The sequence below is a fragment of the Sceloporus occidentalis genome, unplaced genomic scaffold (assembly GCF_023333645.1).
Source record: "Sceloporus occidentalis isolate IW3139 unplaced genomic scaffold, rSceOcc1.0.p SCAF_4, whole genome shotgun sequence".
In the NCBI taxonomy this organism is placed as follows: Eukaryota; Metazoa; Chordata; class Lepidosauria; order Squamata; family Phrynosomatidae; genus Sceloporus; species Sceloporus occidentalis.
Window position 1 is genome coordinate 130,626,112 of NW_028316984.1, and position 27,879 is coordinate 130,653,990.

At 42.0% G+C, this 27,879-nt stretch overlaps 1 protein-coding gene across 2 annotated transcripts in view; it reads right to left on the reverse strand.

Moving 5' to 3' along the window:
- Positions 1-5,745: 5,745 nt before the first annotated feature.
- Positions 5,746-27,879, reverse strand: part of ALX4 (ALX homeobox 4) — a 107,722-nt gene continuing 85,588 nt past the window's right edge. For both annotated transcript variants that reach the window (XM_089523503.1, XM_089523502.1), the window contains 2 exons: positions 15,874-16,002; positions 5,746-7,063 (listed from right to left, as the gene is read on the reverse strand). In XM_089523503.1, coding sequence (XP_089379629.1) covers positions 6,740-7,063; positions 15,874-16,002 — 453 coding nt within the window. In that variant the 3' untranslated portion in view covers positions 5,746-6,739. The remainder of the gene's footprint in view (positions 7,064-15,873; positions 16,003-27,879) is intronic.

Here is a 27,879-nt window from a genome sequence, read left to right on the forward strand (position 1 = left end):
CACATGTAGCTGGTTGAACTTCTAAATTGCAATGTAGATTTTTTTTTCAGGTGCAATTATTTTTACACAACTAGAGCTGGTCTATGAAAGGAACATGAAGGAAATTTAAACAAAAAACAAATGTCAGAATTCATTATTTGTGTAATTTTTCAAGCAGCTATCCAGAAAACAGAAACCTAGGTTACTTTTGTAACAAAGTTACATGGAGACCCCAAACCCAGCCCAATAATACCAACCAATGAACTCCAGTGTCAGCTTACAATCATCTTCTAAATTCATGGTGTCCCCATTTTGGAAGGAGTCATTTCTGTGATCAGGTCTGCCAGCAGTCTGTCTCAGCAACTCATCTGCTGGCTCCCACTTTGCCTTTAGGATGTTCCCTCCACTGCTTCTTGGTTGCTGAGGCTCTCTAGAGGCAGCAGGCCTGCAAGCTGCCACCTGTTGTTAATCTAGCCTTGTTTAATCCATTCTGCTCTGTGTCAGCAGTTCAAAAGGGCACTGTTAGTATTTTTTGCCAACTTCAATTAATGTGAGATTTTGGAGGCCCCCCTCCGATCACATTTCATCTGTCATGAGTCAGGAACAAAATAAGACAGATTTCAGTTGAAAGAAGAGACCGTTTATTGCAAGTAACAACAATAATATTAATATTTCTTTGGATCTCCTCTGTTTGTGCTCTGGAAACTTTATTGGTTTACCAGTTCTTTTCCAGCAACTTTTCCTGTGTTTAATTTTTGTTTGCAGCATTTAGAAATTTCACCTCTCTGGAAAACGTTGATATGCAATAACTTCTAACAAAATGAAAAAGCCAGATGCAAAGTGGTTTGTTCTTTTTTTTAATATTACAATGTAATGAATTTGCAATACACATCTGTATAGGCAGTAAAATTGTATGGCACAACCTCACACAGCAATTTTTATGCATTCCCTCCCCATTCTATTGTTTTATTTTTCAACATTTTTTGAATGCATATTTTAATATATTCTACCCCAGGCCGTAAAGCTAAAGGGAAAATGTTGCATTTATACAAGGTTACAATATTTTACAACAATAATATTGACTGAGGTTTATTTTCTTGCAATCTTTCTCCCACTCTTGCTCTCAAACACTGCACACCCAAAAACGGATATATTATTATACATTGAAAACTGTCCTTCAACATCAGTAGTATAAAAGTCCTAACACTGTCAATGGTAGGAGGGCTGGGCAATACATTACCACCTAAAATTTGCTGTTAAGGGTTGGGACAGAAGGAAAGGGTCAGACTTTGTCTTCCCCAGAATACCATACATGAAGTTGAAAGCGGTCAAAAAGCCTTCATCTGCTCAACTTAACTCTGCCCCAGTTCCTGTTTGGGCTCCGTTTTTTAATTCTGAGTGTTTGCTTTTTTTTCTGTGTCAGTCAAAGCAGCAAAATAAACAGAGTCCTGAGCAACTGGGTCCGCCTGATTATTTTTTCAAACTATTTCCAGGAAACTACCTTTTTTTCCACTGTTGTTTGTTTTCAAAGTGTTTTACAACATACTGTGAAATCTTGGTGCACTCTGAGACAAGGAACAGCCGTACAAGCACTAACCCGAAAAGACAGAGGAATATTGTGCCCCAAAAAGTGGAAAATGTCCATATAGCCCATACTATATTGTTCTGGACAGAAATTAATTTTATTGAAGGAGGAAGTGAAAATGCACTATTTGTAGTCAGTGTAATAAACAGGGGTGGTCATGTTGGTTGTTAGAAAAAGTTTAAACCAATACTGTGCTAATACCTTTATTAGGCTAATGAAAACAGCACAATGTAATGTCAACACAGTACCAATTCGTATGTTGAGAATCATCACCGAAGATTTCTTCTTCAGGATGCATTCAAAGTATTTATTTATGCATTCAAAGTGAAATATTGTGGCCAGAATCCTCTTGTGCCTTTATGATAGCAAACTAGGGGTTTACACAAGCACAACACCTCTTTTTGGCACTGCATAAGAGTTAACCATTTTCTCCAAATGGAAATGCAAATTTTAAAAACCACTTTTTTTTTTACCTGAGAGAACACCTCCTTAGGAATATCTAGGATGGTCCTCCTTGCAACTGAATGATCAATATTTGCTGGAAGATGACCACAGTATTGTGCTGGAGGACCTACAAATGCCTAGAGAAGTGTTCTCTCTAGAAATCTCTAGGTCCTTCAGTGCAATGTCAAGCAGACATTGACCACAGAGTTGTGCTGGAGGACCTAGAGAGAACATATTAATTAAACATGTGACTATCAAATCCACAAAAGTCAAAGCTGCAAATGCAGAGGGCCAGCTCTATATTGTTTTTGGCAGACACTGTAAATATACATTGACTCATTGAAACACAATGTTGCTTTTGAACTGACTTTAGCATACATCAAACACACATTGGCAGATCGTAGTCTGGTACAGAGTCCATTTTGATTACGTTTTTGCACAATGCTTTTTCAAACATCCCCCCCCCCCCAGAAATATCCACTGCACACTAATGCAGCTGTAGCCATTTTGCACAGCTGTTCAGCTATGCTCAGACAAAATCATATTGTCTGTTTCAGTCATACAGCAATGTACTTCTAAAAATTCAGGGTGCAACCAAGCAACAGTTTAAGGAGTTACCAGTTTAGCACTGACAGCTAAGGTGAAAGCATGAAAAACTACTAATTGGTGCCTTCTAAGTTAATATGGAAAGCACATTGGACAGAATGTATGGACAGTGCTAATACTTGGCTGGCATCAGTAATCCCCTCCTCAACCCAAGAGATGGCAAACCTAGCTGTTAATACAGTAAACATACTTTCATGGTCAGTACACACAAAATGTATTCTTCTAGATATGCACGCTTAGGCACACAAAAACATAGTTAGGCATGGATAATAGTACTTATGCATGGGCACACAAACACACGCACACACACACACTTTTATTCCTTGCATGAATATTCTAGCTATCATGCTCCAAGATACCCTTTCATTATTATTTTTTACAGCTCAGTGATGTTCATTCATGGGTATTAGGATTTTACTGCCTGAGAAGTGACAGTTAGACTTTGATTTAGTAACTTAAAAGGATTGGTGGGTGACCAAACAACAACCCTTTCCCCCTCACTATTAATGTAAATAGAATGACAAATGCAAGGTTGTTACACATTTATTGTGGGGAAACTCAAGTGTCTTCTCTAAAGGTAGCATGTTTTATCAGTGAGGTGTTACACTTCCCCTGACTTCGACCTACATTAGAACTTGAGCCAAACACAATGTTCAGTGCTGAGCTGAGCACTTCCACAGAAAACTATAGTGCTTCAAGGTGCTTAACTTTTATAATGGTGCTGGGAAAGCTATTACACTCTGCAGCTAGCATTGTCCATTGTGGCTCAGAGTGTTTTAAAATGAGGTTGTGCAATTGTTACAGGCATGCATTTAAATATTCAACATGCCACAGACACACTTGTTGGCACAACATTAATTGTGACCTGATCAGAACTACAGAGGCTCCTAAGGATGTGGCACTGAAAATGGTGGTGGTGGTGGGGGGATATGTCTTTCCCTCCTGATTCTTCTGCTGCCTGTGTTTCAGAAAATGGGATGCTTCCCATTTTTGTTGTTGTTGTTGCTTTTTCATTCAGATTCTCTGCTGATTTCTCCTCCTGAGGGCTCAGATTCTCCTCCTGGAGAACAGAAAGCTGACTGTGTGTTTGTCTTTCTGTTTGACTTCCCTACTGCATCTTTCTCCTTCCTTATGCTGGAGTGTAAATATCTTTAGCCACATGTAAACTAGAAGGCAGGTGTAGCTTACATCTGAAGTGGGAACCCCCACTTGCCACCCCCTCACCCCCAGGTTTGACACATACCAGTCTTGCTCTTGCTTCGAACACAGAGAAATCTATGTGAATTGCAAAGCAGCTGCTCACTGGATAGAAGGAGGCTAGTAGCTACCAATCTAGTAAACACCTCTTAAAAACCAGATGGGCAGTTTGAAGCACTTTCAGCCTCTCCTCTGGTGGAGGTGGATCTGTGCATAAGAAAAAGCAGAAACCCAAACACTATAATAAGTCTTGCAAGTTGGACATGCTCACAGCTGACTTGCACCAAATCTTCTTTGATCCACCTATAAAGAAAGCAGCATGAGGAGCTGGGAAATTGCCATCATCCTCATGAATGAGAATGACAGGAGGCTGGTTTGTGTCTTTTAAAAGCTCTGGGCTGAAAGCAAAGGAATTTCTACCTAACCCCTACCTTGGGTTTTTCCTCTCCAGGAAAGCTCTCTGGCAGTTTCCATTTGTTTGGGAGGAACCCATGTTTCAGGAAGGAACGATTTGAAGGAGACACAAGCAAAGTGGTTTCAGCTGGTTTGCTGGCAGAGGTGGTGTACCTATACTTTCTTAATTTAAATACCTTTTCTTCTGAAAATGACAGAGATCTCCTGTTACTACCCGGATGCTTGTACATAAAATAATGCAGGAAGAGAAAATGGTATGCCTTGGCTCTATTTAGAACTAAATATAACACACATACAGGAAAAGAGGAGAATGCACTCATATTTTATTGCCCATGGCCTTCTCTCAGCTTTGGTCTTTATTTAATCTTCAATTAGGCTACATGTAATTGATGGTAATATCTCCTATAGCTGACTTAATAAGTCAGCATGAAATCAGTGTCTGTATTCTTGCTAGAGAACTATGCTAGTGTGAAATTACTTGCACAAGCAGTTATGCCTTCTCAGAAATTACCTAAGTGTAGTGCACAAGTGCACATAGAAACTTTGCTCTCAGTTTTGGTTGGTTGGGAGCTAAATGGCTGTTGCATAATGGGTAAGCTCAAGGAAGTAGCACCCATTTCACAACTGTAGGATTGCGCATTAACTACATTGGACTTTACTTACTCTGTGCCAAAATGTATAGGGCCTTGGCCAGTGTGTGTGTTGTGGGAGCAAAGAAAGCTATTGCAAGGAATTAGTACAGGCTGAGCCTCCCTTATCTAGAATTCCAAAATCTGAGATACTCCAAAAATCCTAAACCTCTTTCATGGGTGGCTAAGTTGGTGACACTTTCATTTTCTGATGGTTCATTGTACACAAACTTTGTTTAATGCACAAAAGCATTGTTAAAATATTGTATAAAAGTATCTTCAGACTATGTGTACATGGTATACATGAAATATAAAATGAATTTTGTGTTTAAACTTGGGTCCCATCTCCAAGAGAGCTTATGTATGTATGTATGTATGTATGTATGTATGTATGTATGTATATGCAAATACAGGTATTCCCAAATCCAAAAAAAATCTGGCCCCAGGCATTTTGGATGAGAAAGACTCAACCTGTACCAATAAACACAAGAGATTCCACAAAATCTGCTACTTCAGAATGTGCCATCCTGCAAGTCCTTTGCTTGTCAATTGAATGAGAAAAGCAGGGTTGTCGATCTGCAATTTGGATATTCCTTTGTACCAGTGTAATCTCTGCTGACTCAGGAGATGACACTGTTTTGGCTTCTCCTGTTAGTTTTACCATGTGTTGAAGCCTTGCTTGTTGTGTGAGACCCTAGGAGTCATGTTTATAACAGCAGGTTGGAAAAGGATAGATTCCAGAGAAGGAGATAAATGAAAGATGAGGCAATTGATGCATCTTTTGCTCAATTTTAGTTGGACATTAAGATGTGGGACAACCTCTATTTGCCTGGTGTCCTGTGTGATGAATCAACATACTTTATACTCAACACACACATATACACCCCTGATTCACTCTGTTACTAGCCAACTACATTTGTCTTGCAGGATGCTGGAAAGGGGCGAAGGTGGAGACAGAGTCCCACTCCCCAGGACTAGACAGGGGTGCTGAGCTCCCCCACCCAAATAATTTGGAAATGTTGGACCACCTAGCTTTCCATGTAGTTGACTCTCCTCAGGCATTATAAATCAGAAGTGTACCAAATGATCAAGCACTAAAAAAAATATTATGGCAGCTATTGTCTCTGAACCCTCCCAGAAATAATTAAGGCTGCACAAAATCTAGTCTATGCACTCTTACTTTGGAGTAAGCTACACTATATGCATGGAGGGCACTTTTAAGTACACATTGTGCTTGTAAGGGTTTTCATATCTAAGGATGTTTCAATGAAGACACATGGGGAAAGTAATTTGCCACCCCACCCCCCGCAAGTACCTATAAGCAGGCAAATTAATAAAAACCTGCCTTGCAAATTTTGAGGTCTTGGGTGGCTATATTGTGTTTCTCTTCTTTTTTGGGGCAAGCAAAAAAGATGGGCAAGCAGCAAGGAAATACTGGAGGGTGTTACAAATGGAAGATAACATCTTCTGGACTGTTTCCATTAATTTTTATGGTGATTGCAGGATAAAAATCTTATCTGGAAGCACCCTTGGTGTCAGAGGAAGCAGGTGGAATGAGTGTCCTTTTTCATGGGCCATCAAGAGAGTGTCTCTATAAGGGAAACATGCCATGTGAACAAAAACATAAACTTGTTTGGTGTGATTGAAACACCCACAATTTCCTTCCAAATGTCTGTCCTTGTGTAGGGAACAAAAAAGTCCCTATGGTTAAAACACTCCAAATATGGTAAAATACTCAATGTGATTACACCCAAGGTAGCTAAAAGTGCTGCATTCAGATCTCTGAGGAGGAGCACTGGCTGCCTCAAGTCCAAGAGTGGATGGATTGGCTTGACTGTTCCTGTCTGCTCTGTCAAGTGTCATGAGGGCATCGGATGCAGCCCTGTCATGTTGCCCATGAGATGGCAGCGCTGTGCTCCTTGGCTTTCATCCGCAGAGCTGCAATGCTGGAGGATTTGCGGTCAGGCTCACCATTCAGCTCATACCCGTTGATGCCAGGACTGATACCTGCACTGCCAAAGAGGCTGCCCATGTGAGTCTGCCCCACATGGGTGCCAGGACCTGAGACGCTCAGGAATTCAGAGACTCCTCCAGTTGCGTGGGGATGAGCATGAGGAGACATGCAGGAAGGCACTGAGTCACAGGGCACTACACAGGCAGGTACAGGGGAGGCGGCACCGTTGTTGCCAATCCAGGATGGATTCTGGATCTGAAATTGGGGTGGGGGAGATGGAAGAATGGAAAGATACCAGTTAGGTCCCTTTGGCTTATCACATGAGCATTAAGCAAAATGTACACACTAAACAGATGGATGGAGGGTCAACTTGCCCTCCATTCTTTGTATATGTGTTGGCCAAAATCAGCAGGGCCCTTTCCTGCTCCACAACTATGACTCTATGATTCCACTTTAACTGTCATAGTTCCATCCTATGGAATCCCGGGGCTTGCAGTTGAGGAAGGGGCATTTTAAATCATCAGCCAAAAAACTCTAGTCCCTCACCAAACTCACCAAACTACAAACCCCAGGATTCAACAGGATATTGTCATGGCAGATAAACTGAAACACCATAATTGCGTAGCATGAAAGGGCCCAGGGGTGGGAATTGTATATCCTTCCAGATGTGATTGAACTGCAACTCCCAGTAGCCCTAGGCAACATAGCCAGTGTTCAACTACAGTTAAATCCGTGACCTCAATTCAACTGCTAAATCTCCAGGTAGAGTAAAATTAATGGGATGTACATATGTGTTGGCTTACCAATCAGCAACCAATTCTGTGCCTCCACTCCAGTTGGGACCAATGCCTACCATTATGCTGAAGGCCATTTATGTTCTTTTTTCTTTCTAGCTTTTTTGTTTCTTTGAAACCACTCCATGAAAATCTTCACACATGCTTCATGGCCCAACATTTCCCATCCTTGTCATCTAAACGATCACAGTGAGCCAGGTATTTTCATCTGTAAAAATTTGTTGGTTTTGGCATTTTTGTTTTATTTTGGGTTCTTTTGCATTTTTTGCATCTTTCACATGAATGCAAAAACATTAAGTATTTAGAATGTACATTTGATTTAAATTTGGTTCTGGATTTTGTATATTGTATTAATAATATTCACAACTGTTCATCATTTGAGTGTAATGTGTAAAAACACCCAAAGGGCCATACTTTTAAAGACAAGGAAATCAAGGACCTGCGAAATCCAAATTTCTGGAGTATATGATATTCTGGACTTTTATTTGAACCAACAGGCATCCATTTATGTATCCCCAAGGCCGGAGAGTTTTAGAATAAGAGCCATCAGGCAATAACAGGTGCCAAAATTAGCTGACATTTAACAATGGGATCAGCTGTCTTTGGCTCTCTCTCAACTGTCACTTAACAGTACTTAGCAACACTCATTCCATTAGGCTACCTGAACTGCTTCCATCCCAGTTGGTCATATAAGAACTGTAAGACTGTCTCCTCATAAGGTTTTCTAGGAAGAAAGCATTCAGAGCAGGTTTACTGGTGCATTCTTCTGCACTGTACTAACAAAGGATAGCTAAAATTATATGTATTTTATGACATTTTGTAATCCTGCTTCGATGTGAAGGGAGAAGCGGGAAATATAAGTAAAACATTATTATTATTATTATTATTATTATTATTAGTCACTGTCATAGTCTCTAAGGGCCTGAACAGACAGGCCAAAATAAAGCTGCTTCGGGTCACTTTGGAAGTGTGCTATTTAAATGCTGCATGTGTTCTAAGAGGCTGGAAGTCGCGCCAAAGCCATACTCCAGTCCTAAGGTGCAGCTTCTGGTCTCTTAAGATGTGTCATTTAAACAGTATACCTCCAAAGTGACCCAAAGCAGCTTTATTTTAGCATGTCTGTTCAGGTCCTAAGAGATCTCTGTCACCATCACCTCCCACTACTGTTGCTGCCTAGTAGCTTTCCTTCCAGAGTTTCTCTATCCTACTTGCCACTGGAACTAGCAGTTCCCTTCTGCTAATGCAACCATTACTCCCTGAAGAAGATGGATGAGTCTTATGGCTTTGAGCTTTCTGGTTTGGGTGATCCTGTTAGGTACATGGACTCTTAAAAGAGCCTAGATTCTTTTAAGCTTTCGTGACACTTTCAAACTCCCTTATCATATTATGGTGTGCATCCAAAAGAACAGTGTTTCATGTGACAGAGATAGAAAGTATCTCTCTATCAAAAATCTAACAAGTCTAACAAAAATTTCCCAAAAATATTGAAAAGAAAACAATGGCAAATGGACTGGATATGCACCACATATATTCTAAATAAATAAATAAATAAATAAATAAAGCCCAAGATTTTACAACAAAAACTGTTATACATGAAGCAAGAAATGTCAGCTGACCAAACTGAGCTCAGAAAGGAAGAGGCAATAAAGATCACATTGCAAACATATGTTGGGTAATAGAGCACAGCAAAGTATTTCAGAAGAAAATCAGCTAGAGCAAAGCCTTTGATTATGTTGATGAAAAACTATGGATTAATCTAAAAGATGCATAACTATATTTTGAACTAGAGGCCACTACAAGATCAAAAAATAAAGAAATAGAATGGCTTCCAACCGGCAAAGTTGTCAGACAAGGATGATAATGACATTAATGGTGATTTCTATCCCTCCTTTTCCCCACTTTGTGCCCCAAAGCAGCATATATTTTTTTAAAAACATAGTTACAAATCCACAAGATTTAAAAGTTAAAATGAGATTAAATGATCAAAAATATTAAAACCATATTAAAACATACATCATTAAAATGCACACACACACCGGCACAACAATTAGCATGATCTACTACATTATTTGGTGGGACAGATCTTATACAATCAATCATCAAATGCCTGTTGAAACAGAAAGACTTTACTAGTCTGCAAAAAGAAAGCAAGGAGGCTGCCAGTCTAACATCTTTGGGAAGAGAGCTCCAGAGCCCTCTTCTATGTTCCCACCAGATGTACCTGTGAGGATGGTGGGACAGAGAGAAGGGCCTCAATAGCAGATCTCAAAGCATGGGTTAGTTTATATGGGAAAACACGGTCCTTCAGATAACCTGGACCTGAGCCATATGGGGCTTTATAGGTCAAAATCAGCACTATGAATTCTGCTTGGAAACAATCAGCAGCTAGTGGAATTCTTGCAACAAGGGAGTCCTGTGTTGCCTGTAGCCAGCCCCAGTTAGCAATCTGACTGCAGCTCTTTGGACACTCTGAACACTCTTCAAAGACAGCTCCACATAAAGTGTGTTACAGTAATCCAACTAAGGTGTGTGTCACCGTGGCCAGATATGACATCTCAAGGCATGGGTGCAGCTTGCAAACAAGTTTTAACTGTGCAAATGCACTTCTAGCAACAGCTGAAACCTGTGATTCCATGCTCAGAGTTGAGTCCACTCAAACTGTAGACTTGCATCTTCAAGGGGAGTGTAACACCTTCCAGTGTACTGTGATAGAATGCACATTACTGGTAGAAAATAGCAGACTTGGAAAGACTATTAATGCAATTTCATGAAGAAAATGCTAAAGCTGGGTTACAGCTGAATATTTAGAAGTCAAAAAAATAATGACCACAAAAATGTACCTAACTATAAAGCTGCTGATGAAGACATCAACTTTGTTAAAGATTATTTTATATCTTAGCTGAGTTATTAATTAAAATAGTAACTGTAGTCAAGAAATTATTCTAAATTAAGGCTGTTGCACTTTGGCCACATCATGAGGAAAAATTTATCATTAGAAAATACAATGATGCTAGGAAAATACAATGATGCTAGGAAGGAAGTAGAAAGAAAAGAAAATCACATGACAGATACTGTAGTTAGATTCAATCAGGGAAGAAATGGGCCTGGGCCTGCAGGAACGGAGTAAGAAGTTATGGACAGGGGGTCTTTGAGATGTCTTATCCACAGGGTTGCCATGAGTCAAAGTCGACTCAAGGGCAGTTAATAACAAAAGTCAAGAAATCAGAAAACTAAGGCCCAAAGCAGATGGGCCAAAAGGGCTGTTCCAGAACCATGCCGGGACTGCAGTGTCAACACAGGCCTGGGCCTGATCCAGGCCACTGCTGCGGTCCTGAATCAGGCTGCCAGAAGGAGCAGATTGTATCAGCTCCTTTTTGGTCTGGTTCTGCTTGCTTGGTGAGGCATCACTGTGGCTTCTGGCAGTGTTCGGAACATGTGTCATCTAAATGCCATGCCCCCAACACGGCCCAAAGCTACATCATTTTAGCAGTGTGTTTTGGTCCACAGTCATCAGAAGCTGAAGCTGACTTGACAGCACATATCACCAACAACCTATTTTATGAACTGGTGCCTGTGTTTACTTTTTCTCTTTTCTCTCCTCATCTCCTTTTCCTTTTATATAAAGTGTTTTAGATTATAAATTTGTGGACAAGGAATGTCCTGATTTTACTCTTCTGCCATCTGTGAACATTTGAGAGAGTTATGGGGATAAAAAGCAGAGTTAAAATGCTGATTTTTATTGTAACAATAACCATGATTATGATAGCAATGATGATGTACAGTGAATAGAGTTAGAACAAACTGAGCCCATCAATATCAGGTCAGCAGCCATTATGTTTATTACTACTGTTAAGGTGTGATAAAGTAACATGGTCCTGACATCCAACAAATATCAGTTCCTAAAACAAAGGTGAATTATCTGCAATGTAAGAGGAAAGTTCAATGTTGGTAAAATGAAGGGAAGCCCTGTTTGGGTCACAAGAATTTAACTAATTCTATTTTATATTACTACCTACTATTTATATGTATTTTGTAGATTGTACGCCATTGGCAGCTTTTATATTTTATTAATTTGGTTATCTGTATGTACAGCGCTGTGTACATTTGCAGTGGTATAGAAATAAACTATAATAATAATAATAATAATAATAATAATAATAATAAGTGACCATCCCAAGCCTCACTTCGCATGCCCAGTGTGTCATCTACTGGACTGATAAAAATAAACCAGAGAAACAACCAGCCCTACATTCAGATCACTGTTAATTTGTTCATGCTGACTGACATAGGTTTATGCTTACATTACAAAAAATGAGGCTGCCATATTTTCCCAACGAATGTAATTGGAGGCAGCAGGAACTGTGGCAGATTCAGGAGCCAATTTGTATGTCAAAGGCTATATGGGTGTGTAAAAATGCTTTCCCCTCCCTAAAAAGAAAATCCCCAACAATAAATGGAAATGGTCAGAAGTGAACATTTGGTTTTGAAAAACAAGTTTGGGAGGGGGGGTGTTTTTTATATTAATAGAAGAGGGTAGTGGTCCTGCAACCTATTTAAAAAGTAATGGGGTTCTGTGCTACCTACTTAAATGGCTCCTCCTTCAGGCTTCCAAGAAAAGCAGTGCACTTTTGGAAAGGGATGGATTAGGGTGACACAGAAAATGTGGAGAAGACAAGTGTCACAAATGCAACCTTGGGCACAGATTGTCCACCCATTCCCTAACAGAAATTTTGTGCCTTGAACATAAGCATGGCAGGCACCAATTCCACTGATGCAGCTCCTTTCAGAGTAAAGAAGCAGTAATTTGAAAAAGCTTAGCTGGAATGATTTTCAGTCATTCATCAGTTAAAGGCATGGAGCCCCTCCAAATATGTGAGAACCCAAAGAAATGTCAGCCTTCTAATCAATCAGGCCCATTTCCTGTCTAAGCCAGAACTGTCAGCCTGTCAAGGACAATACACACTTCTAATCTAGATAAGATGGCCTTTTTATTTCAAAAAGGGCTATTTCCAGTATTTTCCTGAAGTTACTTTTTTGGACCATAACATCTAGAACCCCCTCCCCCCAGCCTACATGCCTAGTGGCAATTCAAGCTGGAAGATTCTGGGACCAGGAGGAGCCATCTGCTGGCTGTAGAATTCTGAGAAATGTAGCCCCAAAAGGGTAACTTTTACATCTTACAGGAAGTGGTTAAATGCCAGTACTGCAGTCACAAGGTTGTGAGTTCGATCCCAGATAGGGCTTCAATGTCCATTCAGCCTTCCATCCTTTCATAACTCTGTAAAATGATACCCAGCTTGGGGAGGAGCCATTTACTGGCTATAGAATTCTGGGAAATGTAGTCCAAAAAGGTAACTTTTACATCTTACAGGAGCCCTGGTGGTGTAGTGGTTAAATGCCTGTACTGCAGCCACTCACTCACAAACCACAAGGTTGTGAGTTCAATACCAGCCAGGGGCTGAGGGTCTACTCAGCCTTTCATCCTTCCGAGGTCACTAAAATGAATACCCAGCCTTTTGGGGGCAATTAGCTTACACATTGTAAACCACTTAGGGGGTGCTTAAGTGCATTGATAAGTGATATGGGAATGTATTTGCTATTGCTATTGCTATTGGGGGCAATTGGCTTACACACTGTACTGTTTAGGGAGTACTAGTTCACTGATAAGCAGTATAGAAAATGTACTTGCTATTGCTGTCTCTGATTTCCAAATGAAACTCGAAATTTCCACTTGGGGTGTTTTAAACATGAATACACACTCTAGCTCTGGGCTTCTTTCTCCTTTCCTTGTTTTCTCATTTTGCTCATGGTGGGAAAGAGAAAGGCATTTTTCCTCACAATAACAAGGGGGCATTGGAAATCCTGCTCCTCAAACGTATTGTCTAAGAAGCTAAAAGCTGAAATGATCCTACCAAAGAGAAAAGAACGGATGGCCTTCTTTAACAGCAGCAGCAACAGGAGGCCATTTGAAAGGTGGGGAGGGGGGAGGTTTGATGCAGGGAATGTGAGATGAAAGAATGCAACTGGAGAGGATCCATATGGAGAGTAGAAAAAGGCACATCTCCAAACTGCCTGCATTCCACAGCCTTCCACCACCACTTCCTCTGGCTACGCTGCTGACCTTTTACCCCTGGCATACTACATATGCCTGGCAAAGTAGTAGGGTTGACAAGTAAGACTAGGAAATCATGGACCCTCAAACCAGGAAGACTGATAATACTATTGTAAACAAAATGACTGCCATATTTAGAATCTTGTGTACAACCCTGCACCAGGATTGGTGCACATGTTACACTTGCCAGAGGCCCAGTAAAGCAGGGCTTCTCATAGTATCTGATGTGACAGATTTCCCTCCCTAATAAGCCAGGCACTGGTGCTATATTTGTGTATTTGCATAGTTTCCTGAAAACTCAACAGATCCATCAGTGCTACTTTGAGTAGCACTAAAATATATCCCTGTATCACTCTCTATATCAGCTGTGAACAACTTAAGCATAATTATATGAAAGCCTCCATACATCTGCTAGAAATTTCAGGTAGCCATTTTATCTATGGCAAGAATTATGAGTGCTTCAGGAGTCAGAGCACTGGTTTTCAAAATTTTCCATTTAGGTAGCCTCTGCTTTTGGACCTCATCGCTCAGGATGCCAAGGAATGTCATAGGATAATGTTTTGTTCATCCAGCTCACTGGCAAGTGCTGTTGGGCCAATTGCTTTCTCGTGTACCCTAGAACACTTTCAACAATATCATGTGGTAGCACACTGAAGAGGGAAGCAGATTATGGACTACTACAACTACTACTACTACTAGAATGCCCCAGCCAGAATGGCCACTGTAGTGTTTCCAAGTTCTCTGGTGATGTTCAGTACTGATGACCAAACTGTCTTTCATCTGTCTCCCATGTTTTATACAGACTTTTCAACCATCATTGATCTTCCTATGAAAGAACCTGGCCATGTTTTATGAAAGGTACAGGGTTGCCCATAAAACAATTTGGACAACTAAAGCAGTGATGGAAAATTTGTGGCTTCCCAGATGTTGTTAGATCCCCTCTCCTCAGTACCAGACACCACGAACAATGTTCAAGGAGGATGGAAACTGACATCAGAAGGCTCCCAAACTCTCCCCACCTTAAGCTAGCAAATGGATAGGAGGGTACAATGTGTGAGCAGACGTTATTAGTAAGTTATGTTTACAAAGTTAAGTAAGGTTAGTAAGTTCAATTTAAAAGATGGTTCTTCAAGATAAGCTACTGATGGTGTGGCAACAAAGGTGAAGTCATACTTTCTGTTCATACACATATTTACTCTGAAGTAGGTCTCACTCAGTTCAGCTGGACTTATTCCCAAGTAATGTGCATAGAATTGCAGATGGTGGGAATCGTAATGTACTTCTAGTTCTTGTCAATTACAATGTCCTTCCAAATGTTGTTGGAGTATAACTCCCAGCATTCTTTACTATTGGCTAGATTGGGTAACACTTGCACTCTAACAACATCTAGAGGGCTGCATGATTCCCACCTTTGGTCTACTGATTCTTCAAACTACTTTAACTTCTCCAGGTAAACAACTAAACAGAGTAAACAAAGTACATGTTGCTCCCTGCAGCAGCCTGTGGTCCAAGCAAGGAAGGAAGCTCATTTCACAGTGGCAGGTCCCCTGCTGGGACAACAGAATGCATGCATTTCTGCCTGTTTCTAAAGCTCAGGAGTATATTCCATAATGGTTACAAAGGGTTAAATTACCCTATATACTGTACTTGTCAACTATAAGTCGACTTCATGTCTAAGTTGAGGTCAGGTTTTGGGGCTAAAATGATGGATTTTGATATGACCCATGTATAAGTCGAGGGTAAAATTTAGGGGCATGTGACAGCGGAGCTATAGGATGAAGCAAAGGAACATGATGCCAAAGAACTTTAAAAAGTTCCAGCAGGCATAACTGTTTGTGCTCCCACTAGAGTCTGAATGGATGAGAGAGCAGTGCTTTCAGGACAGATTACACTTTTGCCTTTCACCAAGGGATGATTCCATTTTTATAAGAGTTAAAGTACAGTACTTACATTGACCCATGGATAAGTCGACTCAGGTTTTTGGGGGCAATTTTTTGACTAAAATTTCTAGACTTATACATGAGTGTATACAGTAATGCAACAGAACATCCATTTGCTGAATTGTGCAATACTTGTTTCATTCAACTGTTTCTCACTTGATGTAAAGTAGAGCCTTTGTCAGCAGCTGAAGCACAGGGACACTGGTGATGGACACTCACCTGGGCATAATTCTCTGCTCTAGTTAGCAAGGGCAGCTCATAGGCTGTGGAGAAGTGGGTGCGAACCTGTTGCATTTGGCCAAACCGCTCCCGTTTCCTCCATTTTGCTCGTCTGTTCTGAAACCACACCTAAGAAAATAAGCACAAGAAGAGCCACATTAGGGAACACATGAGTTGGGGAGTATTATTAATATCTTTACAGCTTTAGGCAAACATCCCCCCCCCCCGAGAAGTAAATGACTTGAAAGACAGAATATTTTGCTAATTTATGAGGTTGGAAACAACTGGTTAAAAATGAATTTGTTCGCCCTGTTATATTACAATTTTTAATTAATACTGAGGTTTCTCCTCAGGAAGTCTACATATTGAACTCTTAATGGTTAATGATATTTCTCTGAAGAAGTGTAAAAATGTAGACTCACAATATTACACAACAACACTGAAAATGGAAGAAAATCTACACATTACACATTACCAAAGATTGGCAATGAGTCGACTTTAAAGTGGTAATATTGAAAAAACATGCACCTAGACCATACTGCATCATCTAACAGTTCATTAATTCATTGACTGATTGAGGGTATTTGGAATGTTTGCTTTGCAATAGGTGTATGGCCCTAAACTTATTCCCGCCTGGGTGCCCAGACTCACCACCACATTCCACCCCACCACCACAGATTTCCAAACAATTCATACAGCTTTCTTTTTCCCAGCTGCTGCTACCCTAGAACTAGCTAGGGAAGCCAAGAAGGCTCCCTCTTTGTTGTTCTTCCATTGGCAGGTCAAAACCTTTCTATTCCAACAGACCTTGAGGCAATGACTGCAAGAGCATTTGATAGTGTACTCTTCTAACAGTTAAATCTTTTGCCTTTTAAAACAGATTTGTTTTAAATAGTTTTACTTCTATAGATACCTTAATAGCATTTTGTACACTTTTTCTTATGTCTCTGTATGTGTGTGTGTTTCTATCCTCATTTTAATCTTACAAACTGTCTTGAGTCCAAGTTTCAGAGAAAGGTGGACTATAAGTGAATTGATGATGATGATGATGATGATTATGATTATGATTGATGATGCCTCCAGTATCAAGATATCTAATCAGGAAGAGGGAAGAGAAGGCTCATAATTTATTTCCCAACAACTATAATAGAGATATCCATCCCAGCAAAGTCTTACCATGAGAATCTCTGTGGATGTTTCTATGAGGAGTTATTTCCATGAGAATCTCTGGGCTACAGATTGGATAGCTTTTTCTACACACACACACACAATCCTCATACATATCAGTCTTTAGATGCTGCAGAAAGAGTGAAGTCTACCTGTTCCAGATGGTGGCCTCCATATGATGCAGATACTCCATTACCCTAAGTGCCAATCCCTGTTTCCAAAACAGGGTCAGCTATTGGACAGTTTACACCTTGGACAGCTCCTTTCAAGTTTGAATTAAACCTCAGAGTTCAGTTCTAAACCTCTGATAAAAATTGGATACCCTTAGAAGGAAGACCACACTAGAGGGAAAGAAAGAGCTCCATAGAAGACAGAGGCCGTGCCACAGTTTGCTGTTATTGCCTGTTCTTCTGCCTTCTGCTGCCTCATTCCCTGGTGGACAGCTGCCTGTTTTACATATCCCTCCAGGCCCTCTCAGCTGGTGGTGGTGGTGATGGTGATGGTATCATCATCATCATCATCATCATCATCATCATCATCATCATCATCCCACTTTCCCCCTAAAATTGCTATTCAAAGCAGCTTACAATGTAAAAGCACAGTAAAATTAAAAACATACAAAAATATGTAGTATTGAGCCAGATGCTGACAAATTGCCAACCAGACTTCCACCTATTGCCTTCCACCCCCTAAAAGCTGTGTGCCTGAGGTAGTTTCAGGGGGATGACTCCAAATAGGGGGTCTCATTTTAGGGACTCACTTTGGAGGTGGAGTGAGGGTGAAGGCCAGTGCACCTGCTGGGAAAGCTGGGGGTGGGGGGTTTCTCTGTTATATTTATTAAATTTGGTCTTTAACAACTTGGTCTGCCAGCAGATACAATGCCTCATACAGACAGCAGGGGAAGACAAGCAAGGGATCGCGGATCAGTCATAGGTACAGTAATGGGTAGAGAGAGATTCATCACGGGGAGGTAATAACACCCCCCAAATTGTTTCCCATTTCAAATAGCCTGCACATAGTCCTGGTCCTGGATTTGGTCCTGGATGTATATGATGACTTGGCCTGTGGCCTGTCTCACATTCTACTGAGTTTGAGTGTGTGCATTTGAAGGAAGGTGACTAGGATGGAACAGGAATTCTGTTGGCATATTACCCACCCTTCTGCTCAACAGTCTCCCTTCTGAACTGACAGAATTGGTCTCATTGATGGTGCTGGAGTCCTCCCAGATTGTTTTGCTGAGGTACTTCAAATTCGTCCTAAGACCACTTTCAAGGGAGAAGCTCAGGCCTTCATGTTCTCTGTGATGACCATGGGTCTGTCCCAAGTAGTATCTGGTATCGCACAAGCTGCAGAACACACTCGCAAGTTAGTTTTATGCTGAGCAGGATGACAGTGATCTGAGTGTAGAGTAACTTTCAATAGTTCTGTTGTTCTGCAGTTTTGTTGTCATGGGCAGATTACTACCTGGTGGGGTTTAGACTCACTGGGATTCAGACCCTCTGCATGGGTGGGAATCTGATTAAGATGATCAGCCCCAGAAGGCTTATGGATCCAGATGGATTCCTGATGGCTCTTGGGTTGGTTTCCGGGTGCCATGACAGGTGATTTTGACAAAGTGGTGTCAAAAGACAAAGCCCTGCTAAATCCCTTAGAATGGGGAAATGACTACTGTGGTGGACACAATTGTGCAGCCTGATGGTGTGGACAGGAGCATGGGAGAGGTGAGAGCTACCATGTGTATATTGGATCCTTGCCATTCCTGGCTGTTTAAAGCTGCCAAAAAGGGACTGGTTGAGTGGGTAGTGGAAGTGATCAATCCCTCACTGGAGCAAGGTGCTTAAAAGAGGCCACAGTGAATCTATTACTAAAAAATTAAACAAACAACAAACAAACACCCCGTACTAGACAATTCCACTCTTCAATATTCCTCCAATATTCAAGGTCCTGGAATGTATTGGGGCTTTCTGGTTGAAACAGATTATCTAGACCTATTTCAATCTGGTTTTAAGCCTGGTTGTGGAACAGAGACAGCTTTTGTCACCTTTGTGGCAATGCCAGGAATTTCATGGGGCAGTGACTTTTGATACCAGCAGCCATTGTGTTCTTCTGAGTCACCTTTCTTGGATGAGACTCATAGGCACTGTTTCATGGAGGAGTTACTAAGAAGACAGTTGGGGGAAGGGACTCCTGGCCATTGGTCTGTGATATCCCTCATGATTCAGTTCTGTCCATCATGCTGTTTAATATCTACATGAAACTGGTGGGAGAGGTTAACTGGAGATTTGGGATTCAATGTGACTGATGACACCTTACCCTCTCTCCTTTTCATATAACCCCAAGGATGCTGTTTCAATACTAAATCAGTGTGTTGTCTATAATGGAGTGGATGAGGGCAAACAAATTGACATTTAATCAGAGGTTCTCCAGATCAGTCAAAAGGCAGATCAGGAAACAGCAACCGAGATTCAGCTGGATGCAGTGGCACTCCCTTTGGAATCTCAAGTTTGTAGCTTGGGCATACTCTTGGACTCATCTCTGAGCCTGGAAAACCAGGTTTTGGCAGTGGCCAGAAGTATACCAGCTATAGCCTTGAGATCTCAGATTAACCACAGTAGCACATGCCTTGATTAAATTTCATTTGGATTATAGTAATGAACTGTACATGGGAAACCTTTGCAAACTGTGCAGAAACATCAACTGCTCCAAAATGCTGCAGCTAGACTGCTGGCCAGGGCTGGTTATAAGGATCATACACATTTCCTTGTTGAAACAACTTCACTGGCTAGCTGAGTTAGCCTGAGTAATCATAGAATCATAGAAATATAGAGTTGGAAGAGACCACAAGGGCCATCCAGTCCAACCCCCTGCCATGCAAGAACTCTCAGTCAAAGCATCCCTGACAGATGGCCATCCAGTCTCTAAAGACCTCTAAGGAAGAAGACTCCATTACACTCCAAGGGAGTATGTTCCACTGTCGAACAGCCCTTACTGTCAGGAAGTTCTTCCTAATGTTGAGGTGGAATCTCTTTTCCTGTAGCTTGCATCCATTGTTCCAGTTTCTGTTCTCTGGAGCAGCAGAAAACAAGTTTGCTCCCTCCTCAATATGACATCCCTTCAAGTATTTAAACAGGGCTATCATATCACCTCTTAACCTTCTCTTCTCCAGGCTAAACATTCCCAGCTCCTTAAGTCATTTCTCATAGGACATGGTTTCCAGACCTTTCACCATTTTAGTCGCCCTCCTTTGGACACATCCTTTTTAAATTGTGGTGCCCAGAACTGGATGTTCAGGGATTGTAAATCTTGATTTTTCCCACATCCTCACATGTTGAAAACAATGAAAGAATTTTTCATTCTGTAACTTCAAGACACTCAGAATGGTTTGCATTTTGTGCACTTTCCCCAAATATATAGCAAAAAAACAACGTAAGCAGGTTATAATGTTCTTTTCTCACTTTTCTGCACAAAGTAAAAAAGACTATGTGTATAAGTTTTTATTGCAAAGCTGAACAGTTTGTCAGAATCTTACACAGTTCTCAAACAGTGTGCACTTTATGTTGTACTCAGATCAAAACAACCTCTGTGCCATTTTAATTCCCATGTAAGTTTCTCAGAGTATCAGGAACTCCAAATTTGATAGATCCAGTATGTGCTATGCCTGAATTGGGAAGATAGGAACAGTTTTACAAGGTTAATGTTTCAAAACTGAAGACTTCCTGAAACCATAATTGAGTCAATCAATTAAAGTAAACAAGATTCAGCCATGAGGATCAGCTGTGAGTCCAAATAGCCATATGCTTCAGGCCAGGGTTTAGTTTGTGTATATCACATGCAACACAAGCTAATTTTTTAGAATGACACAAACCTGATTCAAAAGTGTCAAATCTGGGAGGGAGCTACACAGTTCAGCAGCTTCACTTTCTGTCTCCTTCTCAAATACTCTTTTTCTTGGGATATCACAAAATTCAAGAATCTTTGCTGAGAAACACTGATATTGTCATAATAGTATATTGTCACAATAGTATAATTATATATTCATATTAAAAATCTTGTAAAAAGATGCACCAAACTAATTCTAAACTACAATTATGATCAGTTACCATTTTTTCTGCCCTTTTATGCAATCTCACAGTGGTTAAATGGTTAGTTTTGCTACTACAGCTGGCCCTCTGTATCCACAGATTCTTTATCCATAGTTTCAACCATTCATGGCTTGAAAATATGTTTAAAAATATAAATTACAAAGGAAACCTTGATTTTGCTATTTTATATAAAGAACACCATTTCACTACAGCATAATATTTAACAGGACTTGAACATCCACAGATTTTGGTATCTACATGGGTGGCGGTCCTGGAACCAAACCCCAGTAGCTACCAAGGACCCTTTGTATATATTTGAGTTTTTTTACTATAGCCATCGCTTTATGCAGCTGTTAAATAAGGGGGGATACAAATGGGCAGCTCCATGCCGCCCGTCTTTACCCCTTGTTGGTTTCTTTTTAGGAGCGCCATAATGGTGCTCTCGTGCCTTGCTGCCACTGGTTCCAGCAAGTGCTGCTTGGGCATGCGGAAGCCCGCACATCATTGTCACGGACCCCATGTGGGCAGGGCCATAGCAAGATGGCACACGGGTGCTGCTAGTAGGGCTGGGCGCATATGGATGTCCAGCCCTACCGAGCCCTAAAATCGGCCACAGGACAGCACTTTGTGCCAGTCTGTATCAAACCTAAATCTTGAAATAATGGCCTAAAGCAAAAGTGGGAAAAGCACAGCCCTCCAGATGTTATTGAACTGAAACTCCCATCAACCCCAGCCTGTGTAACTGGTGAAGCGGAATGCTGACATCTGCAGTCCAGAAACATATGAAAGGCTTCACTTTTGCCTAAATCCAGTGGTTAATTGCACCTAGAATAGACGTATCGAATCAATAGAACTTATGTAAGAGTTGACTTGTTAAGCTCCCACCAATTCATTGGTCTACTTAGGCACTGAACAGGCCACCCCTAAGGGGCAGCCTGCAGCCACCTCTTTCTTCGCTGGACCGGGGGCATGGCAACTACATGCCACAGCCCCAAGCGGCTCTTTTTTGGACTGTGGAAAGGGTGCCATAGCCACCGGTGTTGCGGCTTTTCAATGCTCCTTTGACACTTCGTCATCTGGATGCAGCGCCAGAGGAGCGCTGTGATGCCGCCTACCTTGTGGTTGGATGCAGAGCGTGACAGCAGTGTCAGAGAAGCATCGGGGCATCCGTCATGTGGACACCACACCCACACTCTGCCCCCAGGGTAGCATTTATTGCCGGTCTGTTAAGGTCCTTAGTTGGGAATAGTTGGTACCTCTTGGAGTTCAAAACCAAAACTTTGTGCCCTGTTTCAGATGTGTTTGGTCCACCACCTAGTCCAAAGCTGGGCATGGTCTGGAAATGGTGGGGGCAGGTGGCGGAGAAACTGACACATACTGGATTAGTGGCACTTCTGGAGCTTTGGAAGGCCTTGGAGTGGATTTGAGGGCAATTAACAACAACAGCATTGTTTTCTCTCTGCTGCCCCAAAGGGTAGAACCAGATATAATGGTTTGAAGTTGCAGGAGAGTAGATTTTGGTTGAACATTAGAAGGAACTTCTTGACAGTGAGAGCAATTTGGCAATGGAACCAATTGCTTAGAGAGGTGGTAGGGGGTCCAACAAACACCACATACTGTAGACTACATTTCAGAAGAAGAAAATGGCAAAACCACCTCTGAGTATTCCTTGCCTAAGAAAATCCTATGAAATTAATGGAATCGCCATTTGTCGGCAGGTGCTTTGAAGGCAGGTGTGTGTGCATGCATGCATGTGTGCTCACACACACAAACACATGATGCTGAGGTAGGATCCTGTACATGGCCATTTTCAAAGTGTACATTGTAGGTGTAGAATGCCTATATGGTAGGTCTGGTTCTCTGTAAGCTGTCTCAAGTCCCATTACTCAGAGATGATGATAAGGAGCCCTAGTGGCACAGTGGTTAAATGCCAGTACTGCAACCACAAGGTTGTGGGTTTGATCACTGGGGCTCCAAGGCTGACTCAGCCTTCCATCCTTTCATAGGTCGGTAAAATGAATACCCAGCTTGTTGGGGGGCAACTGGCTTACAGACTGTAAACCACTTAGAGAATGCTGAGTTCAATGATAAGCAGTATAGAGATGTAAATACTATTGCTATGATGGCAGTGAAGATGTGGATTTTGCAATAAAAGGTAGATTGCAATGTCCTGCCTTGATTCATGATCCTTAGCATGCTGATGTTAATATCCAGTTTTATGCTGTGTCCTTTCCCACAGCCCAGCTGCTATGTCTCTTAGCAATTAGGACAGTGTTTGTGGACCCCCCCCCCCTCCATCCATCTACATCTCTTCTGTTCTCACAACATCTCTCTCCTCTGCTTAGGCATGGTGCTTGTAAATGGCTGGAGTCAGATTTGCCACTGATAGCATTTTGCTTTGATCTCCAAGAGGAGATTTCTCTCTTCCTGTTTAAGCTCTCTCTCTCTCTCAATTCTTCTTCTTCTTCTTCTTCTTCTTCTTCTTCTTCTTCTTCTTCTTCTTCTTCTTCTTCTTCTCCTCTGTGTGTGTGTGTGTGTGTGTGTGTGTGGCATGTATATGCATATGCTTTCAAGTCACCTGTCAACTTATGGTAACCCCATGAACTTTTCATAAGATTTTCTTAGGTGAGGAATAGTCAGAGCTGCTTTTGCCAGTTCCTTCATCTGATATATAGTCTACAGCACATGATATTTGTTGGTGGTCCCCCATCCAAGTGCTAACCATGACTGACCATGATCAGACAGGATCTGGTGCCAGCAGTGTATTTAGGCCCTTTAAGGGTTGCAAAGCCATATCAATGACCTTGAGATTTTGTCCCCACCTGGTCCTGGGACAATTTACCACTCATCCAAACAGCAGCAACGGCAAGAAGGTCGAAATGTGAAATGGCTTGGGGTGCATCAGTTCCGTGAATATGACAGCCATGTTAATTTGGGTTGGAGGAGTTTTCCTCATCTGGCCCGCATCCCAGTGCAAGAGATGAAGATACGGATCCATTAAAAGGAACCCCAGGGAGACTATCAGGCCAAACACTGTATCTTGTTGCCATGGAGAGGCAGCACAGGAGCCAAACTGGGCTGCATCATCTTTGAAACAGGATTGAACACTTAGGTAGTGAGAGAATAGTACTATACACTGGGACTGAAAGCATATTTTCTCCTCATCTGTCTGCTTTCCCTTCACCCTAGGTTGACATTGCTCCCTCCCATAAGCAGTCCAGCTGGCAGCCAGTCACAGACCTGGCCAGCCCCATAGATCTTTTGATCTGCAGATGGGAGCCCATTATGGTGACCCTGCTGGGTAGAGAGGAATGGAGAGCAGGTAGAGAGGGAGCTTTACAGTGCAAGCAGAACATGTGTTGCACACCTGTGTCCATTCCCATACATTGCAAGCCCACTTCTTTCTGTCAGTTTGTTAAGAGCCCACCATGGGGCTGCTCTTGAATATGTATGGCCTGCTTCATCTAAGCAGTCTAGAGCATCCAGGAGTTGCCCTTGGGCAAGCAGAAACCTTGACAGACAACTTCCAGAAGTATGGGGTGGGGTTGTGTTGGCAATGTGTGTAAAAGCCCAAATATCAAAGCAGCTTTCATATTCACAGGCTAAAACCTTCAGAGGAATAAAATGACCCTGGGCCTCTGAGTCAGTTTGAAAAGGAAATAAGATTTTGTTTTACATTTTTTGAAAGAGCAGCACTCACAGTTTTGATTGACAGCGTCCAATACCTGAAGCAGTCAAACAACAGTGCCATCCCAGCAGGATGAGTTTGAACTCCCTTCCCCCATAATAGGGCTAGCTAGCCAAGTGTTGAAGTAAGGAATGTAATATGCAATGCCATACAAATATCCCTCCACTCTGTCACTTCCATGGTAAATTCATCTCCATGGTTCCTGTGCTCCAGTGGTAGGTGACATCTCATCCCTTCATGTTCCACTTACCATTGCTGTGGCCTTTAAGATGGAAGGAGGACACCCAGGAATTTAATTCCCATCCCACCATGAACTTTTTCTTGTGCATCTTGTCTTACTGAGATTATAAACCCGTGGGCAGGGAACCATCAAAATGTAAGCCACTCTGGAAATCTTTGTGGCTGAAAGCCAAGGGATGCTTTAACTAAGGAAAGGCAGCTATGAAGGAACTAGCCAAGATCTTAATGTGCAAAGTTATAAAACTGAATACTAATGTTAGAATTGTCCAAGGCATTGTGTTCTCCATTACCATGTACAGATGTGAGACAAAAGCAGATAGCAAGAAAATCAACTCATTTGAGATGTGATGCTGGAAAATAGTGCTAAGGATCCTGTGGACAGCCCAAAAATCAAACACACACGTTCTAGAACAGATCAAGCCTGAGTTCTCACTGGAAGCCAAGATGACTAAATTGAGGCTGTTGTACTTTGGTCACATCACGAGAAGGCACAACTCATTAGAAAAGACAATAATGTTTTCATATATATTAAAAATGAATGGAACATAAACTATGACTTGTGTTAAAGAGATTTAAAGATAATCAGACGTAAATACAGAGAAACCTCTCCTCAATAAGCTACCTTTCAATGTGGTAATGCCTTTGGCCCCATTCCCACTGGCCCAGTTAATGTGGGTGGAACTGGGTAGATCTGGATGCCCCTCCCCCGAATCTCTCCGTGAGCGAGTGCCCACTACAATTGAGGGGTATTTTAACCCAAATGCCTTATTGGGTTTAACTTGAGGGTGCCTGCTGTCAATCAAGCAATCGTCATAGGTGACGTTTGCAGGGGCATCGGAAGTGTCCTCCCCCCTCCTTTTTTTTAAAGATCCATGCACAATGCCCAAAAGTGTGCACCTTTTGTCAATTTAAAATCTCTCTTGTGTGTGTGTGGGGGGGGAGCATTTGGGTCAGGGCAGGGTATGATCTGCCTTTGGCCCCATTTTCAACCCCAAAATGCAAGTTAATGCATCCTGTATCCCCCACTCCTTGCCACCCCAGATTGCCTCTTACACATGTAATAATAATAATAATAATAATAATAATAATAAATTCCTCACCTCGGAAATGCCAGAAAAGGATGCAATTGCCTTGCATTCTTTTTTGCTTTTAAAAGCAATTCAGGGCTGCCCCTGAATTCCTTGCAAAAGCATGTATCGTTTTGCCAGTTGCCTAATTGACAAGAGCAAAAAATGTAACATTCACATTTTTGGATTGATTCGCAAAGGAAAAAAAGGCTAGCCCATTTGCAACATTTCCCCTTTGCTGGAAGACAGCAAATGAAAGGGAAAGGGAACAAGCTGCCAGCCACGTTCTATCTATCTATATTTCTGCCACAAGAAAAAACAAAACAAAACATGCGCATATTTTGTCAAAATTAATTTAAAAAAAATAAAAAAGGGAGGAAAGTGCCTGATGGGAGCTCCGTTCATGCCCTGCCTTTGACCTGACCTGACCTGACCCCTTTCTTCCTGCTTACACTTTGCCATTGCCTTCCACTGAGGCTGAGAGAGAGTGACCTGTCAGTTCCAACTGACCCATGGAATCAATTGGGAATAAAAGGGAAATGCAGCACAGGCATTCTGACTGTAGCATCTGCATATAACACTAATAATAAAGGCTCTTAAGTTCCATGAGCAAGAGGAAAGCAAGCACCCAAAAAATCATGCGCATAAATTGTCAAAAGAGGCTGCTTCTGCTGCATCCATTTCCCTACATCCCCCAGCCTGGGCAATCCTCCTCCTCATCCTCCTCCTCCTCCACCATCACTTTCTCCATCTCCCCCCCACCCCCAGCCCTTTGCAGCCCAATCCCCTTTTGCCTCCTGTCACCCTGTGCATCCAGATTCCCCTTTTTCCTTGGGCTCTTTCCTCCTCTCCCTCCCCTCCGATGAGGGGAGGGAATGCTCTAACCCATGGAATCAATTGGGAATAAAAGGGAAATGCAACGCAGGCATTCTGACTGTAGCATCCACATATAACACTACTACTACTACTAATAATAATAATAATAATCCAGGAGCAAGAGGAAATAAAGCACAAGCAAGAGGAAATAAAGCACAGGCCCCTTCCCCACCACCACTCCCTTCTCCTTCTGTGTCGTGTCTTTTTAGATTGTAAGCCTGAGGGCAGGGAACCGTCCAATTAAAAAGATTGTATGTACAGCGCTGTGTAAATTTACAGCGCTTTATAAATAAAGGTTAATAATAACAATAATAAAGCAAACACACAGACATGTCACCCAAAAAATCATGAGCATAAATTGTCAAAAGAGGCTGCTTCTGCTGCATCCATTTCCCTACATCCCCTAGCTTAGCCCCACAGCCCTATTTCCCTGGGCAATCCTCCTCCTCCTCTTTTCTTCCGACCTTCCCCTCCCAAGCTGCCCCGGCTCCTTCATCCTCCTCCTCCTCCTGCTCCATTATAGGATGCCCTCTATGGCTCCCTTATTCCCAGGGCTCCTCCTCCTCCTCCTCCTCCTCCTCCTCCTCCTCCTCCTCCTCCATCACTTTCTCCACTCCCCCCTCCCTCTTACAGCCCTTTGCAGCCCCGTCAGTCACCCTGATTTCCCCTTTTGCCTCCTCTCAGCCTCCAGTCCTTCAGCTCTTTCCTCCTCCTCCTCCCCTCGGATGAGGGGAGGGAATGCTCTGCCTTCAGCCCACCCTCCGACCCTAATCCCTTCCTGAATTTGCCCCGAACATGATCAAGGGCAAGTTCATATTTTGCGGAACCCGGGTCTTTTGGGAAAAGACAGATTTTAGCCCGAATCTGGATACCCCGGGGTAAGGGG